The sequence below is a fragment of the Diorhabda carinulata genome, chromosome 2 (genome assembly GCF_026250575.1).
Source record: "Diorhabda carinulata isolate Delta chromosome 2, icDioCari1.1, whole genome shotgun sequence".
In the NCBI taxonomy this organism is placed as follows: Eukaryota; Metazoa; Arthropoda; class Insecta; order Coleoptera; family Chrysomelidae; genus Diorhabda; species Diorhabda carinulata.
Genome location: NC_079461.1, coordinates 34588738 through 34609264, shown reverse-complemented (window position 1 = coordinate 34609264; position 20527 = coordinate 34588738). Strand labels below are relative to the sequence as shown.

Here is a 20527-nt window from a genome sequence, read left to right as displayed (position 1 = left end):
ACTTTCTGTGGTATTTTCGGTAATACAGATCGTAGAAATAGCCTATTATTTCACTAGTAAAATAATGAACGCTCATTATTGAACTAGTAATAAAATAATGAGAAACGATGGTCAACGTCCTTATTATGGGCGTTGTAGTAGGCAGAAACTGTCATTTAATTTGTTGTTTGTCAGTTTTGGAAGGTATATTGTAAAAATGTACCTCCACTTAAAGAAAAAATAGTATATGTCAATCGGAGCAGAATATATGTTTGCAAACGCTTCGATAGTGCTAGAATCTGGACTCAAAATCTTATGCGAAAATAGGAAATCAAACTGTAACCTTTGAAAAATTTCTCCTGTACCTTCAAGGTTATTTTTTATCGTATAAAATAAAGTTAATCAAAGCGGATACACATTTTTTTACAATGTAAGATTAGAAAAAAACTTTCGTCACATTGTAGTTACTTAATATTATCTGTATTGGGGTCAACGCACCCTAATTTAAGAGTGAATCGACACACTTTCGTTTCATCCACCATATCAACCCTCCGTGCGCACTTTTCTTTCTCTACGACGCTGACGTCGACTAACTATTCCAGTGAAGTACTGAATAGAGAAAATTTAGCAAAAAACTTGATTTTTATAAGGTATTTGCGATATAAAATATTTTGTACAACTACTAAAATCGATTTTCATCGCTTAGATATTCGAATAATCAAAATCCAATCTACTAGTGTGAATTTTAAGATAATTTAACTGTTCCATCACAACTTTGGTTTGCTTTTAATCCTTCAAGAATCAAATTACCGGTTTAAACACTCGAATCGGGTAACTCCATCGCCAAAAAACCTGGTGTAGCTACCTCGAATCTTTAGAAGAAACTACCACGCTTTCTTTGAGGATTTTCTTATGAAATCCACATTGGTTTTGTTACCATTCGATACACACTTAACAACCATATTAAAAGCATGCCAAACTAAACACATTTCCATCAAGTTTAATTCTTGTTGAATGCAGAAAATCCAGAAATTAGGGCTATCGACACAAACTAGTAATGATTTGTTACTAGCAAAATCCAGATCGAGGTATAAACTTTTTATGTTATGGCGAGATCTCAAAAAAGTTAAAACTGTAAGTGTTGATATTCTCCTAGTTTATTTCGTCGATAAAACCAAGAACATGAAATCTTCCACGTTATGGAGTCAGTTCTCAATGCTAAAGAGGTTTTTAGTTATAAAAAAATTGCTGGCAACACAAAATATCCAAAATCTGCTTTATGAAACGTGAGTCTGTGGGCTATAGACCAAAAAAGTCCATGGAACCACATTTTTATGCGAAGCTTCAGAAGAAGTTAGATGATTTCGAAGATACCATTGATGATCTACGGACTAAAAATATGAATGGCAGAAGATTATTTATTGCATGCTGAAATCGTAGGTGTAACGCTTAACACGTTGTGTACCATACAATCAGCGCTGTCTCGAAACTCGTTGCAAGAAACCTGAAACTAATGAATCCTGAAGAATGCGTTCTTCGGCTAACATGTTGGTGAGAAGCGGTTTTGATTTGCTCACTCTGAAAACGTTCTTCCAACGTAGCAAAAGGATATATAGTAGAATCGATACAAAGAAAAATAGAAGTAGCTGAAAAAATTGTTTTTACCTTCAGGAAAATCAAAACATCTGCTTCAACATCTTTAATTCTAAAGAAATAAATACGGAGGGGACTAAACTATTACTATTATTAACGACGATACTAATTTTTAGAGGTACTGCGACCTTGTAGGAGCGTTTCCTGGTGATGTTTAATTATATTCACTATGTATCAACAAATAGTCGTTTTCTCATCAAATTTTTCTAGTAACTTGTGCAGAATATTTTGATGAAAGTACGTCAATGTAAGTATAAAAAATTTGGGTGTAATTTATCTATCATATATTTTTGATTTTCCCCATACGTCCACCTACAATCCGCCGCTGATAAATCCACCCCTCCATGCGCGTTGAGACGTCCGTCGCCGCGACGTCATCTACAAAATACTTCAATGAAAATTGTTGTATCGCCAGTAGAGTGAAGAAAATAAAAACGGTGCTGTGAATAATAATAAAAATAAATATGACAAGTGTACAACCAAATAAAAGCGAAAAAGAATTCATAATTCAACGGTAAGTAAATTATTTTATCATTTTTATTCGAATCATTTTATCAGGAAATTAAAATCGATAAAAGCGGCCATAATCACCTGCTACGTATCTAGGTACTTGTTGTATACTTGGGTTTAGATTAACAACATTTGGAATAGTTTGAATTGCGTTAAATCAAATTTTGTATTAGATCCAGGTGGTAACGCAATATTTTTTTTTAAAGTGAACCTTTCAAAAATAACTTCCAGTATATAGTTAGATTCAAGTTATATCTACCATAAAATAGATTAAAATCTATACTTGAGGATATTAAATTTTCAGACTATCGATTTTTATAGCCAACAAATGTATTAAGTTAATACAAAAACACTTACACTGATTAAAAAACGGCCAAATATTCATATAACTTTTTATTGTTGTTTTTTTTGGTGTTAGTTTGACTTTTATTATTTTATCTTCCACTATATCAGCTCTATTCTATTTATTTATTTTTAAAAACAACAAATTAAAAGCGGCGAACTTTCAAAACACAGCTTATGGCTACCAATGTTGATTTTATTGATAGAATCATTTTTGGAACGATTCTTTCGGAATTTGTTCAATCTGGAGGGTGGTATAGATAAACGGGAAGATGAGGCATGTATTTTTCGAGAAAAAAAACTCGTTTTTTGCACATAGGTTCCTAAAAAGTTCAGTATTTCCTAGTAAAACTCGCGATCATGTTAAAATTCATTCTTTATTGGTAATTCACACACAAAGTAAAAAACAAAAAAGGATAATTATAATATTGATTGAAATTTTAATGGTACTTTTTGTCCCAAAGTCCATGCAAAAATGAAGACCGAGAAAAAGACCGAAGAACTTGATGGTATTGAACATCAGATTCATAGTGAATTTTTTGCGTGGGAAAACATTTAAATCCAAAGCAGATATTGAAAAAATGGATTGCTACAATTTAGTACAGAAAATGGTGCCAAATAACTAACTGAACATCGGATTGAAAACATAGAATACTTCAAATATTAGATATTTTCTTGTTTAATTATTTAAAAAACATTTAAGTGGACATTATTTATAAAATACTTTCAGTCCTATTAGATTTATGTGGTGCTTTCCGAACGCCTGTAGTTGATTTAACAAACTTTGTTTTCGAGTGTAACAAAATTAAATTGAACCAAAATTACTTTGTAGTAACAACCAACAACCAACGGACTTCAATCCTCTTGTCCAAAATCTGTAAAGCTCTACATCTGTAATGATCTATACTAAAAATCCAACTTGTTACTGATATTTTTAGTGTGGAAGGTCTTCTTCAAGCATGGAATCCAGCGTCGGAATAGCATTCGGCCGAGATGTCTTCTACCGCTGGAGAAGACGTCGAAGATATGGGATCAGCGGATCCGAATCCACTTCGTAACGGTTGCGACGACATCTGGACTTGGGATAGAAGAGAAAAAAGCCCCGAAGTAAGTAAAAGTGGATAATTAATCGTTGAACTGAAACTAAAAACGATCCGTTAGGTAAGACTACATGGACCAGGCCTTCGTATCGCTCATTTTCATCCCAATTGGAGTAGTGGTACGGCTGGAGTGAGAGGCACCAAGGTACTTAACAACGGACGCTATTTCTGGGAATTACATCTGTCGAGAAGAATTTTCGGTACCAGTATGATGTTCGGAATAGGTGAGGTCATACCACTCAAATTTCCTTATTTCTTTCCATTGCTTTACGTAGTGAACAAGACATTCTTGGTACCTATATTCATATGATACCATCATAATTCTTTTGTCTCTATACAAACACAAAATGTTATCCTCAAAATTTCAATCTATGTGTCAAGACAATGGAGTCAAGCGCGAGGAACCAAGTTAGATAATAAGGTCTATAATAGAGGTCCTGGTGTCGCCTCAATGGACACCTGAAGATGCCATATTTAGAATCCAGCGTGGAGGTTCTGTTGTGCAGAGGACGAAATCTCTATCCACATTGTTTCGAAATGTAAAACACTAAAAAACTCCAGAGGACTACAGAGCGTATGAAAACCAAGCAATTTAACACTTCATTGTTCGAAGCAAGTGCACAAATTCAACCTTACAATCCTGTTTCTATGGTAAAGGACTAATTCGAAAAGTTAATCCAGCTACTTCTTCACTGCCACTGCCCTAATGGAAAGGTTAAAAACCGTACCTAAGTAGATTGGATGTTTGGATTTTTTTCCATTGTACATCTAAGGAAAACTTTGGTAAATAAGTTTGTGTCAGAATACAGAGGATTGGATCAACTAACATAGGATTAGTCGGAGTTAAAACATCAACTATCCTGTGCAACTTCATCTTGTCCACCAAGTGGCTGGTGATTGAATGAACTTATATTACTTTGACGCAAGTTTCGTATTTGTCTTTTATACTGCGACACTCCAAACCGGCTCTTGGAGTTATACTTTCAGACTAAGGGATTCAACCGATGATTTGTAATATCAATTTTGAATACGATCATTGTTAATTGTTCATATTTTTTAATAAATAATATGTTTAGGTACAAAAAAGGCACGGCTACACGCAGATTCATTCACCAATCTTCTAGGAAAAGATAACCAAGGTTGGGGATTATCCCACAAAGGTCTTCTATGGCATAGCGGTAGATGGACACATTACACCAAGCCTTTCCGAGAGAACGTTCCCACGAAAATAGGTATTCTCTTTGATGGGATAGCAGGCACAGTAACTTATTATAAAGACGAAAAATGCCTCGGTATCGCCTTCAGAGGTCTAAACGAAATAAAAGAACCGCTTTACCCGGTAATTTGTTCAACGGCAGCAAAGACTGAAATGCTTCTAGATTCTATGAAACGGGACTTTGTCAATCTACAAGATCGATGTAGAGCTGTTATAATTAAGCGAGTTAAGAATAAAGAAGATTTGGAAAAATTATTTTTACCACCGCAGGTCAGACGATATCTTTCTGAAGGTATTCCAGAGATTGCGCAACCGTTCAAACCAGTTAATATAAATAAGGAAGATACTGATCTTTAATTTTATTTCCCATTGACGATTTAGTTAATTCAACGACTGTAATTTATCTTTTTCATTCGACGATAGCCTTTTATTAACACCAAAAATGAGTTTCCTTTAAAGTAATTTAAAACACACGGTGGTTCCGCTGTCAAATACTGCACTTTTGGTTGATGGTTCGCCGTTCAAAAATGTCATGTCCGATGGGAGCCCTTCAGGAGACATTATTTGAAGATTTTGTGAAAATTAGATTTGTCTTAACTGATTAATGTTGATTCGGGGAATCGAAATTTGATATCACTGATGATAATCAGTAAAATCGTCGATTAACACAACTGCCGTATTCCTCAGACACCCAATTGATAGCTCAAATTATGAAAGGAGCCTTCACGTGGTTTTTCGGTGACTTCCAATGTGATTTTGGAATCTATTTCGTTGAAGCTCGGGTTTATTCACCAAAAAAGATTTTGGAATGCTATTGAGTGATCTAATCTGCATAATTCAAGTTAAGAACGTAATTTTTTTCTTTAGAAAGCGTTTCTTCAATGAGCTGCAATTCCTGAACCTTCAGTAATATTTATACTGAATCACTACTACACCGGTGATTCCCAATGTGGTGCAGGTGTTATCCAGGAGGCTCTTCAATAGAAGTTTTCTTGAATTTCCATAGTCAGATCTCACAATTGTATTGTCTAACGAACTTTTCGATAACCAAGTTTTTATCTTCAGTGGTAGAAGTGTCTTGTTTATGATTATAATGGGATTATCGACGTTATTTTTGCTCTAAGTGAAAAAAAAAGTAGAGGACGGTATTTTTTTGAAACCCGGGTTGAAATTCCAAGTTCAAACTATTTTCTTTGCACATTTTGGTGCTTCTAATTTTGTTACCGATGTAGAACCTTTGGCTGTGTTGCTTCTTTTTCCAATTTTGATTTATTTTTAACTCAAATGACATCATTTTCGTTGAATGAATCTGGGTATCGAGGAAATAGACTTTCTAAACTTAAAAATTAGAAGTTAGGATAGACTACGCTCAGGGGTGTCATCAAATAGTCAATTTTTAGTCGGCACCAATAGTATCTTGAAATAAGAAGGCGCTCAGGAAGCCTAATTTGTGTATTCTGTGATATCTTCAACTTCAATTTCCATACAATCGTTTGCTTGTTCTTTTACAATGAAAAATCTCCGGCCAGTTTGGATGTGTGTACCATGACGAAAAACAGAGATGCTTCATAAGTCTCAATAAGAAGACTCAAAATAACATAATAGTGAAGTTTACAAGACGAGATATGTCTATGGAGTGTGTACAGCCATAGATAAAACAGTAAAGGGTTTGAGCTGATTGTTTTTTTTTCATACTATTAAAATAATTTTGTTCCTTTGGTATTTTTTTGTTACCACATTTACTTTTTTCTCGTTGGGGGTTTTAATATTTGAAACAAAAATTTTAAATATACATTTTTCGAATTTATATTCAATTTGGAAACACTCAATATTGTAGTGATGTAAAAGGCTATCTAAGTTGTACTTGTTTTCGTCAAATATGTTTATGCAATGATATTATCGTATTAAGGTTATTTTTTGTGTTATATTTGAAGGCTTTCGTATAGAAAAAAACCATGAATGTTGAAGAAATTGTTTTTAGAGAAAAATGAGACTAAGGAATGCTGATATATTTAGGAACTTAAGATAAATCGTATCAGAACATTCGATTTTCAGTCACGATAGAACATACTTGTTAATGTTTTCACAATTTTTAATACCTTGACTACCAATATCCATCGTTTCCTTCTTTCGCCTTCTGTTATGGCCTACTCAATGTAAGGAATGGTCTTAAAACATTGCAGAACATATTATCTTCAGGCCAGAAGCCCCACGGTACTAGATATGGTGAGTTTTAACAGACAAAAATACTTTAATCATCCAAAAACTTGCATTTGAATAGCAAATATTGACCCGGTGCGTTTTTCAGTTGTCTTTAATGGAAGATTTGTTCATAAACTTTCGAATCCTTTATTGAATTCGTAGTTTGTGCTATTAAAATGAGGTAATATCTCTTTTTGACGTCGAAGGACGTTTCATTTCTTGTCCTAAATCTGAATGACTTATTTCGTTCTTAGAATCGTTCATGAAAATCTTCAAATTCACAACATTATCGTTATGAACTTTACGCGAACTTCTGATGATGATTTGTTCAAGATCCATATTTCACGACACCTTTTAATTTGATCTTACACCGTATATTTAAGCGGAATATTCGTAATCATTGTTGATATCCATACTGAATACCAGCACTCACTATAAAACTGTCTAATACGTAATAATTGTGAGTGTTGGAGTAGTGGTAGTGTAATTCGGATCGTGTGATAGGCCCTTTATATTTAATGTGAGAAATTGATTTCGTTTTGTATTGATGGTTTTAAAAATAGTGAAGACTTCCTTGAATATTGAAATTTTTGTTCTATGAGTGGATGAGATGGTCCCAAAAGAACCTAACCCAACAAAGAAAACACAAAAATTTTGAAAAAAAATATATTCATTTTCCTTTTAGCTCCATACACTTTTCCCATCGATGTTCAATAAGTTCGATACTCTTTTTATAATAAGAATCGTCAAGGTCTTCAAAATAGTCATTAACTACCGAAATCACATCTCCCTTTGACCACCGAATTATTTATTCAAGTCTAGGTACAGAAAATAATCCGAGGGAAACAAATCTGGCGAATAGGGTGCATGATGTAGCATTTCAAACTTTAATTCATTCATTTTGGTCGTGCTGGTCTTCACAAGTCGTACGTCCTCGTTTAAACTTATCTACCCAATATTTTATTGTTGTTTACAAATTCGCTGATAGCTAACAAACAAATTATAAACAACGTGACGTCTTCAAACTGTATAGAATGTGTTCTTTCTAATATATTGTTATATTTCAAGCAACTACCGCCATCTCTAGGTCAAGTCAGGTACTTCTGGGACCTTCCTCGTTTATTCAATTAATTTTAAACTGAAATGTTTCTTATACATTTTAAGAAATGATATTTATTTGTAATATGAAGAATATATTATTCTAATTATTATTATTTCATTAACAAACGATATTTGTATAAACTCTGAACAGGAAATGATAGCCAGTGGTGAAATGTTACCTTAACCTCACATTTGTAAAATACTAATATATAAAATTTGTGTGCCGCCCTGTATTTATATAATTATAGGATGGTTAAACATGATTCAATTTTAAGATACTTGTACTTACATTTGCACAAAGTGTGTATTTTTGGCCAATTTGTGCAATAGAAATTGTAAATAGAATATTTGATGTCTGATACGTCTAAAGCTAAATAAATTAAGTCTTTTAACATAATATTATCAATCATATAAACTTTATATAACAAGGCAAACTTTTAATTTATATTCTTTGATTTAATTTGAGAAAATATTGATTTTTGTTCACCCAGTACACGATTATCTATGGATAATATCTTTTGAGCTAAATTAAACGTATTAGAATCAATTGATAATTGTTTAAACTCACACTGTATATAGAAATTTTAGTTGGAATGGCTTGTGAAATATATATATATATATATATATATATATATATATATATATATATATATATATATATATATATATATATATATATATATATATATATATATATATATATAATCATCTTGTACGTACGAGTGGAATTCTACATATGTACTTAATCATATTAAGAATCTGAATGAAAACTATTGTGTTATTTTTTAATAAAATTATACTTTTTTATTTTGTTATTCAATATATTGAATCGTCACTTAATCTGTTTATCAATTAACCTCCTACCTTTCCTTCCCTGGTACATATTTTACCTTTGATTTACTATCAAGCATTGTATCTACATCATCTTCGTCAAAGATATATTTTTTTTTTTATTAGCATTCATTCTATTCTGAACCTGAATACTGGCAGCTTTGTCGTAAGTTTCCACTGATCAACAAAGATTATATACACGGATAGATCTTTGACGACAAAGTTCGATACTAGCGACATCTCTCGGACTGGCTCTGTACCAAGAAAAAAGATTTCTACTGAAATACAAAATAGTATAATAAAACTTGAAACCGAAGATGTCAGCACTTACAATATAAGTTGGTAAATATATTTGCGCACGCACTATCCACTTTGGTAGTGGAACAAGTACAAATACAAGGCGTTTCTTTCTCTATGAACCTATTTAATGTTATATTAGAAATAGTAGCAGTAGATCAATTATCTAAGAATAACCATAAAATCTACAAACCTTGAATGTAGCACCGCTATCCAAAATACTGGGACCAAATATTCAACATAAATATGAAGTTTTGTTGAATCTTGCTGCTATTTCATTTTAAAGGTTAGGTCGTTATGAATGAAAATTAATTTTATAGGTTAGATAAGGTAATAAGGTTAGCAACGTTTATTTTTCTATATAATTTGTATCTCCCAAATCTAAAAAGTATGCATTGATTACACTAATTAGGAGCAATGTGCGTTCTTTCAAAAATCAGGCATTTTTGTGATTGTTTTCAGTTGTCAAAACATTGACAGATTCATAAATTCATAGAATGAGATCCGAAACTTCGTATGAACTGGTGTTCAAGTAATGATTGTATGCTGTGTTGCCTATGTACGTCAGTGTGAGTGGTGTGGAAAATATTGATTATCAAATATCGAAGGATGTGGTTAGTCAGCCACAAAAAAGGTTATGCAAATCTGATAAGCCCTTTTTTATGTGAGAGAAGAGAAGTATTATTCATTAAAATTCGGTACCTTCTGCTAACTAAGATTTAACTGATGATGTTTTTCTAACTATTACATTTATTTATTATATTATTATATTTTTGGTAACCATGTAACGTTCACAATCGCCAGGTTGCTTCATTATATTCGACGGTTGATGAAAGATCAGGGCTTCTTCCAAATAAGCTGGTACTTGATGAAACTCTAACTTTGATTGTTAATTTTTTATGGAGGATGTGAGGTTAATTAAAAATTGAACTGCTTGAACTTTGGTTAGCGAAAGAACGTGTAGGATTCCGTTTAAAAAAGTATGTACTGATTGAAGTTTGAATTTCTCTTTTAGCATTACTTGGATATTGAATCAGATAATCATCAATTTGTAATGTGGATTCTTTGTCTTATGTGAAGAAACTAATGCTGTCCTATTTAGGTATAAACATAGAAAACAAATTACTCAGAAAAAAACAACACCAAGTACAAACTGTTTTAGGGGGTCATCCCATGTGATGGGCTCAAAAAATCGATTTTTTTCTCATAAATTACTTTCTTAACATGTTTAGAATACGGTAGTAAAGTGATTTTTGAAAATTCCAAGTCGTTTTAAAGATACAGCAGGTAGAAGAAAGAGCTGTTCGGAGCGCTGAGCTGGCAGTTGGGGTCCAGGCTTTATACGTGGCCCCCCTTTTATACATGCTTGAACAGAAATTTCTATAGTTATTAAATATGGACCAGGCATCGCCGATTGATGGTAATTTGAGATTTTCATAGTTTTAATTGGACTTGAAACTTTTTTTTCTTCTCAAAACTGTGTTTTTCAAAGTTTCCTCCATCATATCTCAAAAACGGCTTGACCGAATGACTTGAAATTTATAGGACACACTCAGCACATGTAAACGCATGGAATGAACTATTACCAATCGAAAATTTCGATTTTTTATAGCAAAAAACTTTAAAAAAACGCAAAATTCGCAAATTTTATTTCAAATGTCTACTAAAAGTTCAATTTTTTGTATATACATTTGATAATAGTCCATTCCGTGCATTTAGGCTTACAGATTAGAACGCCTTGTTTTTTTTTTCAGATAAGCTAATCAGCCGGAATCGTGGTGGAAGTGCGAACGAGGGGGTGTTCAGAACGCTGTAACTCAAGTTCTACACAATATTTTTAGCTTAAAATTTATATTTATACTGTCGAAATATATGTTAATAAATGATAATAAACTTAAAGGTCTATCTATTTACTGGTCGTAGAAAAAAAAGTCTAAAAAATATGCCGTCACATGGGATGACCCCCTTAAATATGTAGGAGTTTGTTAACCAGTTAATTGTAATAATAAAATGTTACGGTTTTCAATGAATTAGATGAATTGGTTTCGTAATTATTTAAGAGAAATATAGAGAATTGGAAACTGATGGTATTTCAAAATGTTATTCATTAGTATATTGACAATATCTCAGAAACGAAGTCGATTTAATTTTGGAACTCTCGACTGAAACCAAACTAAAACTGAAGTAGAAGATAAAATAATAAGACTGCGTGATGGAAAAGCAAGCCTCTAAAGAAGATGGGATGTAGACTGAGCTATGAATATAACGAGGAAAACAAATTTGTGTTGATAAGTGTCAGTTCCTCCGTAAATCTTGTTGAAGTTTAAAAATTTGGTGGCAGTAATATTGATTCTATTCTAATACCTAGTATACCTAGTGATGAATTTTGGTTGATCCTTATTGTAAATTCCTTGTAAGAAATGAAAAATTTCTCCTGAACATCGGGCATCCTGAACTTACTTTCTAACCTAGATAGGATTTGCCTTTCCCTTAAATAAAAGTGACAGGGGCTTAGGATGAGGTATTTTCTGTTTTTTTTTTGTTCCATTATTTATTATTAGAACCAGTTTTTTCTGGTTCCGGTTTGATTCAGGCTTTTAACGTGAAAATTATTAGCGTTAATTAGATGTTTATCCTTGTCAAAAACTGGTATTAGTATTCAGATAAATGGTTTGACCTTGAACGGTGCTTGTGTTGGGTTGGTTGCCAGCCCTCTGATGAGTAACAGAATTAACTTATGTCCTTATGTGTTTTCCAAAACTTTTCTGACGTCCTTTTTGTTAACTGTAATAATCCAGAAATCCATTCTTTTTTACTCGAAGCTAGACGATTAGCAAGTAGATGGCACACCTGATTCGTAAAAAGTATAGAGGTAAGCCCTTCGATATTTGGTATTTTGATATCCGGCCCATCTAGCGTCTTGGTTTTGAAAAAAATCAATTTTTCATAAAGAAACGTTGATTGGATTTAAATAGTTCGATGTCTTTTGCAGGAAAAAGTCGACAAAGCATAAGTTAATGATATTTAAATATATGATATAATAAAATAAAACACACCTTCTTGAAGGCTTTTCATACAGTAGTTTCAAAAAATAGCGTCCTCATGAACGATATCCAAAAATATTTCTCACGAGAAGTCATATTCCGACATTTCCTACGCAATCGCCATCTTGTATTGATGGAAATATAAGTCGTCATGGAGGATTCTTCTCAAGGAGTGATTGCAAAGTCTAAGGGCTGATCTTAGTATTGAGGCACTCACTATCTCAATGTTCTCAAGTGATCTAATGAACCGAGGGACTCTAATAAACGCTTCTTACTGCTCAAACGCATCATAGCGGACTGAATTGTGTCTGGACAACGCTTTATAACCTCATTTCTCGAACGAGACCTCTAGCGGTCCTTTACGAAATCAATTAATTGAATAACGCGCACTTATAAATATAGTTGTTGTTGTATAGTGTTTTCTAATGAATAGCTTGTCATTTAGTACGACATCTTGTTTAATTTGTAAATTTATTTAATACGATACAATGTTGAACATATAAACCGTAGAATATTGAATTAATTAACAATGATTACGATGTTAATTAACCACATAATTCATATCGGTATCATTGAAATACCACAGAGAAAGTTCCGATTTGGTACGTTTTCTTCAGTACCACCATTATTCACGATTGTTACAAACGATCGTACGGCGATCGTTTTTGTTTTGTTTAGAAGTAAGAGGAAGTTTGTGGTGAATATGAACAAAATCAATGTGAGGAATTATAAATATTCTCGTATAATCGCGGATTCTGAAAATGTCGGAATGTTAACTACAACTTTGTTTCAGCAAAACGATTGCGTAGAGGTATGAACTTAATCATTTTATTAAATCTGTTTTTGATTGTTTGGATATTACGAATAGTTTTCAAATTCTAATTCTAGCTAAAATTGCGACCAAAACACTTTGTATAAATAAATAGAATTTCATTCGATCAAAAAGGTCAAAAAAGGTTAATTGGTTTTGTCTATTTGGTTCATAAAGATTTTATTCCGTTAGATTCGATTCATATAAACATTCTATCTATATAGATATCATTTGAATCGATACGATTCGTCATCATTCGATTTATATAGATTCGATTCATGTAGATTAAGAGATCCGATCTATATAAATTAACTGGTCGTATATAAATTTGATTAAAATGGATTTACACTTAATCGATTCATCAATTCATATGTATCAGATTCGTACAGATCAATTCACATATAATCGATTCAAATAAATTTGACAATTGATTCTATTGATGTCAAATCGATTGATATAGATTTGCTTCAAACGAATTCGATTCGTATTGATTCGATTTATATAGATATTCGATTCAATCCATATAGATTTGGATGTAAAAAACCCCTGTTGCTTTGCTTTGTCGATCTCAAGAAAGAATTTGATAGAGTTCAAATAACTGATTTGATAGGGGTTTACCTAACTGTGAACGACAACCCCATTCACCGGTGTATACTTAGGAGTCGTGATGACGAGCGCCAAAAACTTGAAAACATTGAGAACTATAGAAGGAGTGAGCCTTAGAACGATGGAAGATCGATGATCTAAATGGTCCAATTTCAAGGAGACCTTCCGGTCTACCTCCTAAGAGATAGCACGAAATCTGGACACCTAGTACTCAAGAGACTCAAGAAACAAGACTTAGTCTTAAGAAAAGAGAAATAAGATAGATTTGGTTCATATAGATTTGATAATCGATTCTATTCATGATATTTCGAAACAGTCGTTTATACGAATGATGAATGATAAAAATCAGTGTCAAACAAATATTTGCTATACATGTACTGATGACACTACTGTTTTCACACCTCTTGAATGACATTTTTTGGTGTATTTGATGTATATTTAAGATTAATTTGAAGCGCCGGCAACGTGGCTAAATTTACAAGCTGGATATTGATATAGGAGAAAAAATTAAGTAGTTTGATTACTTATCGACCGCTTTTTTACATTTTTCAAAGGTGTCAAGTATGTAAAAGACATTTTGGCGCCTAGAATCGTTGAATGAATTATGTTTATTGCGACAATATTCGAAAAAAATTCATTGATGGTTAGACGATGATTTTTTCACATTCAGTCCTTATATATAACCCATTATCTACGCTAATGTTAATTTGCTTTCGGCTTTCGAGGATAGACAATAATATAAAAGTTATAAAGTAGATAAAAATGTATTTTTGTAAAAGTTTGGCGAATAACAAGTAAAAAAGTTTGTTTAATGGAACTTAGACAAATAGAAATTGTAAATAATGAACCGAATTTTGTACAGGTAACATATTATTCTTTGTTTATTCAATAATTTGTTTTAAACATAATAATAAGTTTATTTATCTTCGAGAAATAAGTTTTTCTTGTGTAAGTTTTAAACGATTATTATTTTCAAACTATAAATATTTTAATGAGATAGACAGTAAGTTAATGACCATAAATTTTAGATAAGAAAGTCGATATAGCCACAAACTCATTTACATGTAGATAATAATTTAAAAAACAAATACTGAAACAACACGCTTTATTAGAAAATCGAACGTGAATTGAAAAATATCCGTTGCGGTGGTTTTTGTAATAAAATCAACAACGAAAAACTGCTATCATAAACGTGGGATGCTTTTCAAGTTTTGTCCTCAAAAAATTTTGCTAATTATCTAGGTTACACCCCTCCGATTTCGTTAGAATTTTAGTATGTTATAAAGAAAATTACGCCCTGTATACATAGGGCGCGGAAATTATCCTTTCAGGTACGTTTAAACAATCAAATATTTAAATTAATCGTTTAAACCTAACCTAACCTAACCTACATTCTTCTCTACAAAAAGAAATCCAATTACAAGCGGGGACTGCTGTTATCGAAAACTCTTCCATGGTTTTTTCTTGATGAGGTGTGAACTGTATGTAGAATCATCGCTTATTTTATTTATTGGATTTCATTTTGTAGAGAAGTATGTAGGTTAGGTTATGTGAAAAATTGAATGAACCAAGTTATCGGTTTTATCTTTTACAAATTTTTTTACGAAATTTGATCTTTATGTCTCAAATACACTGTTATTCATTTATTTTGGAATATTTATTTTGTAACCTTATTTTGACTGAATATCTGATGGTGTGAAACAATTTTACTATCACTATGGTAAATTTTCTCACAAAAGACAAAAATAAAAACGAAAAAAGGTTAGGTTAGGTTTCAACGATTAATTCATCATTGAATCATTGAAAAATCATAACAATTATTTGATTCTTTCAACGCAAAAACGTACCTGAAAGGATGATTTCCGCGCCCTATGTATATAGGGCATAATTTTCTTTATAACATACTGAACTGTTCTTGAAACTCTGAGCTCCAGCGCTTTTTTGAAAATTTGTCTCTTGGTTTGAGTTCTGGTACACTCCACAATGAAGCCCGTTTTTGTAATCACTTTCCGAAAAGAAAGATTCTTCGAAATAAATTTTTAAGTACAGTTTTCAGGGACGAATCGAGGAATTTATCATTTTTCGATTTTTTTACATTTTAATCAGTTAAAAATCATCGGATGGGTTCAATCATCATGAAAAGTTTGTCTATGTATTTGTTTCGAAAAAAAAAAATTGATAAATAATTAATATTTTCCCGTGTAATCAATTTCGCAATCGAACTTGAAGTATTTCATAATTGAATTTCGTTCTATAATTGGAATATTGAACGACAATTAATTATTAAAACGAAACCAATGGTTTTTAAAGAGAGAATAAAACCCCACCTGAGTGTCCAACAATAACTGTTCGCTGCAGTTCTGCTTCCACCGAAGTCTCAACATTCTCATTCTCACTCTCGCGGTCGTTCTACATTTACATTCAAATTTTCGTCAACAACAACGAGACCGCGAGTCAGGGATAAAAAATTATTTTTCTATTTCATTATTTCCATTATTTTTAGTATAGTTTTGTGAAAGTGTGTTTATATATTAATAAAAATGACAGATGGAACTATTAACAGAAATATTAGCAGTGATATTAATCCCACTGTAAATGGTAGTTCGAATTTGGAAATCGCGCAAAGTAACCAGGTTAGTTTATTAAATATTCCATCAACTATTAATGTCGATTCAATCAAAAACTATCGAGGAATTGTGAATACTTTAAAGACTCAACTGTTCAAAGTGGATGTTTCTATTTCGAAAAATACTTGGGTTTTATTTAAATGTCTATATAATTATAAAATAATCATAACTGACCTTCGAATGCTATTCAAAGTACCCTTGGATAAAATGAAAACTTAATTTTTAAAAAAATTATAATGTGTGTGTTTATTTTCACACACACATTTGATAACTTATTTGAGAAACATTTTTTTCTGTTTACTCTTAGTCCAGATCAAAAATAGATGCTAAGAAATGTAATTCATCATTATTTTAAACAAACGATTTTATGTAAACAATGCATCCAAGAAGTTTTAAAGTACAATGTGATGTTTCGAAAGCCAGATGAATCACTGTAGATCAAATTAGATCTATTTCGAAAAAAATACACATCTGACGTAAAATAATCCACTTGGGTTTCAATTGAATTACTATATTATTGTACAATAATCATAATTGTCCTTCGAGAGCTATTCAAAGTATACTTCTAGACGATACAAATGTTTGTGTTTGGTTTTTTATTTGAGAACTCATTTTGGAAGCTATTTTTTGCACTCATTCAATGAATCCCAAGGAATTTTTGGTATATATTGTTTTCTAAAATTTTTTCCAGTTATCAGGAGTAGATGTTAAGTCTTAAGAACTTTTTGCACTCGAGTACAACATAAATTAATTACAAAGTGTGATTTATAAATACAAATTCCCGTTGTCGCGTTCAAGGTCTTGCCTAGCTCGCGCTGGAAGATATTCGAAGCTTGTGTTCGAGCGCTTAGCCAATGAACACAGGTATCCAAGTCATATGACCACCCACGCATGCGTAGTAGTAATAAGTTTTCTTACTAACCAAAAAACGTTTTCAAGAAAAAGTACAAAAATAAAAAAGAAAAAGAAAACGAGATTTTTCTAGTCAATTGAATCTCCAGCGACAAAGGAAAAGGTCAAAAAAACCGTTTTTTTGCAAAAATCTCGTTTCTTAAGGCTTCTAAACTATTTAGATTCAGTATAAACAATATAGAAAATTAAATACATATTGTTTTATCCGTAATAACCTTGAAGTTAATGTTTTCCACTCATCAAAAATATATTTCATTAATAACACTTAGATTTATTTGTGTACTTTAAATGTTGTTAACTGGAATATTGAAAGTAGATTTTAATTATAAACTAATAAAGAAGAAAAAACGTCAAAATTACAGTTGCATTTTATACAACGATTTGTATGTGAATAGGTTTTACAAAAAGTATTAAAAAGACAGGTATAAACGTTGTCATCATTGTGTTTAAACACTTATCATCATCAAGGGTTTTTACTTTCAAATATTCATCGGAGTCGTTTAGATATAGTGAAGAAATGCCGTAATTACACTGATACCAGTAGCCACAAGATAAATAAGATTTTAATCCTCAAAATCTCATAGTTGCATAATATTGATTAAGGCATTGCCTAATCAAGTTTTAACTTGATAATATATAAAGTTGCCGCAATTGTTAATGGAAAATTGAATAAATGCACAGATTTATTGAGCTTCGTTGAATTTAGTGTCACCGTTCTTAGTTTCGACAAGACGCATACTCCATTTTCGGTGTTTGTATAAAACCGTTTTTCTTATGAAGTACTTGAAGTAGTTGATTCGAATTCGGGAGAACTTAGATAATATTTAATCCATACACGCGTAGAAATAACCCCTTTTGTATACGATGCAATCTAACCATTTCAGAGGGGATAAATCACAACAATATAATCTTGTTTTAGATAATTGGATCCAAATAAATATTGATTCTAATAAAATTCCTAATTCTAATGTTTAATGTCTAATGTTTAAAACGTGTAGATGACGAAACTTTTGATAGAGTATGTGATATAAAATTAACGAATCTTCAAAAATTATCTACTTATTAATACTTGGTTTGTATCTTATTATATTAAAATATATATAAATACTACAACTGGGCGAACTAAAATCAACCCAATTCAATAGTAGGAATTTCTACCTAAACAAACATCAACCACAACAAACTTTCTCGCTGTTTAATTAAGAAGTTTTTTTAATGTATTTTTCGCTTTTCAAAAAAGTTTAATAATAAATGGTGGTTTTATTCAAACTTTTGAAAGATTACTATAGTTCAACATTTTCTTAACCTAAATCCCATTATGACAGAAGATCTGTCATTTGTCATACTTTCAATAGTAGTTTCTATGATTACACTAAGAATTTCGCGTTCTTTTCTCTCAAAAACCATTTAATGTATAAAAAATTTCTTAAACGAAATTTGTTGGAAATATAAATCTCTTCAATATTTAAAATAGTATTGAAGCAAAAAATCGACTTTTGTGACATTTGACATTGAATATCTTTAGACGTGAACAGATATTTCATGAGATTTTTGAGATAAACCCAATCAAATAGTAGGAATTTCTATCTAAACAAACATCAACATTAACAAACTTTCTCGCTGTTTGATTTAGAAATTTTTTAAATGTATTTTTCGATTATTCAAAAAAGTTAAATAATAAATGGTGGCTTAATTCAAACTTTTGAAAGATTACTAGAGTTCAACATTTTCTTAACCTAAAGCTTTTCCCATTCTGACAGAAGATCTGTCATTTGTCAAACCTTAATAGTAGTTTCTATGATTACACATACTAAGAATTTCGCGTTCTTTTCTCTCAAAAACCATTTAATGTATAAAAAATTTCTTAAACGAAATTTGTCGGAAATATTAACCTCTTCAATATTTAAAATAGTATTGAAGCAAAAAATCGACTTTTGTGACATTTGACATTGAATATCTTTAGACGTGAACAGATATTTCATGAGATTTTTGAGGTAAAAATGAAAGTCTTAAGTATTTTTAGGTCATCATTTCGCATTCAGTAGTCGACCTTTGTGTTAACATTGCTTTCTTCACTTTGCTTCGTTATTTGTTTGTGAGTAAATCTCGCGACACAATTTTCACTTTATTTTACTTACACACCTCAAACTTAACTTCTATGCGATCTTCCAAAATCATCCTATGGACTTAAATGCAATTTTTTCCCACGCAAGAATTTCCCCACGTATATTAATATATAGTGATCTGACAGTACAAGGTCCGGACTTAATGCTGGATGTAGTAGGTGTTCAATACCACCGATTCATTGGATATTATTGCGAGTAACTTTCACAATATTTGGTTTAGCGTTGTCTTGTTATGAAAGATTAATTATACCTGGATAGTTCTCCTTTAAATCCTTTTGAAATACACTAAACCTTCATAGCTCTACAAGACACACAAAAAAACTTTTTTCTTGGATCGACGTCTGTTTGAGACGGGTTCTGGTAATCATCATTTATTCAGCCATTGATTTTGCATGTTCTAGTTGCTTAGATAACTACATTTTTCATTGCAAATAACAATGCATCTAATAAAACGATGATGTTTCGACTGCATCGCTACTCGACGTTTTTTACTTATTAAGCCTTTTACGTTTCATGCGTGACATATATCAATGATATATAACCATAATATTATAGTTTATTATACCATTCTGACATAAAGTGTCTAATAATTTGACTTTAGTTGATGGGCTGTAGATTCTTTTTTGTCCGCGTACAATATTAGCCTACAATGAAGCTTTTTCGAGTCTGTCGGTTTTTTTCTCAATTCATATATTGCCACGTGGATATTAAGTAATATTCCGGATTTTTTTTGAATAAATTCAATTAATAAGATTTAAAAAAGTTGCAAGGTATCGTGTACATCTATATATTCATATTTAATATATTATATAACGTTGTAGATTAGTGAAAATTGATGATAAATTATGCAATTTTAATAATACAGAATCGTAAATAAATTTTCTATTAGCGTAAAAGTCTAATTCAATTTATTTAATTGACTAATTGAAGGAAACAATTGGTTATTGAATATTTTCATAATTGATAGTTGAATTGATACTGAGTTACATCTATTTATACAAAAATCAGCTGTGATTATAGATGAAAATAAGAGAAAATTTGGAAAACTGGAAAGTTTTATGTTATTCTATATCTCTGTTAATCTTTATCCTCATGAATACAGTTCCGTAATATAATAATTATGGTGAAAAAAATCGTATTTAAAATTTTCTCTAATCGCCCCTACTTTTA

The 20527-nt window shown here is 31.4% G+C and overlaps 2 protein-coding genes and 1 long non-coding RNA gene across 6 annotated transcripts in view; all 3 read left to right on the top strand.

Annotated features, from left to right (window-relative positions):
* Window positions 1–1994: 1994 nt before the first annotated feature.
* LOC130903972 (SPRY domain-containing SOCS box protein 3) lies at window positions 1995–8733 on the top strand. Its single transcript, XM_057816440.1, has 4 exons — window positions 1995–2146; window positions 3423–3591; window positions 3646–3808; window positions 4661–8733. Exons 2-4 carry the CDS (start codon window positions 3478–3480, stop codon window positions 5155–5157), a joined length of 774 nt encoding a protein of 257 aa, XP_057672423.1. The 5' UTR covers window positions 1995–2146; window positions 3423–3477; the 3' UTR covers window positions 5158–8733.
* Window positions 8734–9845: 1112 nt separating this feature from the next.
* LOC130903977 (uncharacterized) lies at window positions 9846–11130 on the top strand. 2 transcript variants are annotated; one of them, XR_009060798.1, is made up of 3 exons: window positions 9846–10333; window positions 10394–10651; window positions 10986–11130. It is a non-coding gene; the product is annotated as an uncharacterized LOC130903977 (long non-coding RNA). The 2 variants fall into 2 exon arrangements; XR_009060799.1 differs by having other exon boundaries at window positions 9852–10333; window positions 10464–10651.
* A 3226-nt stretch (window positions 11131–14356) lies between these two features.
* The window catches only part of LOC130903968 (venom dipeptidyl peptidase 4), a 41024-nt gene continuing 34853 nt past the window's right edge, over window positions 14357–20527 (top strand). The window contains exons 1-2 of one of the 3 annotated variants that reach the window (XM_057816431.1): window positions 14763–14884; window positions 15922–16325. In XM_057816431.1, coding sequence (XP_057672414.1) covers window positions 16233–16325 — 93 coding nt within the window. In that variant the 5' untranslated portion in view covers window positions 14763–14884; window positions 15922–16232. Of the gene's footprint in view, window positions 14555–14762; window positions 14885–15798; window positions 16326–20527 lie in introns of those variants that run through there. The other 2 variants (XM_057816432.1, XM_057816433.1) reach the window with 2 other exon arrangements.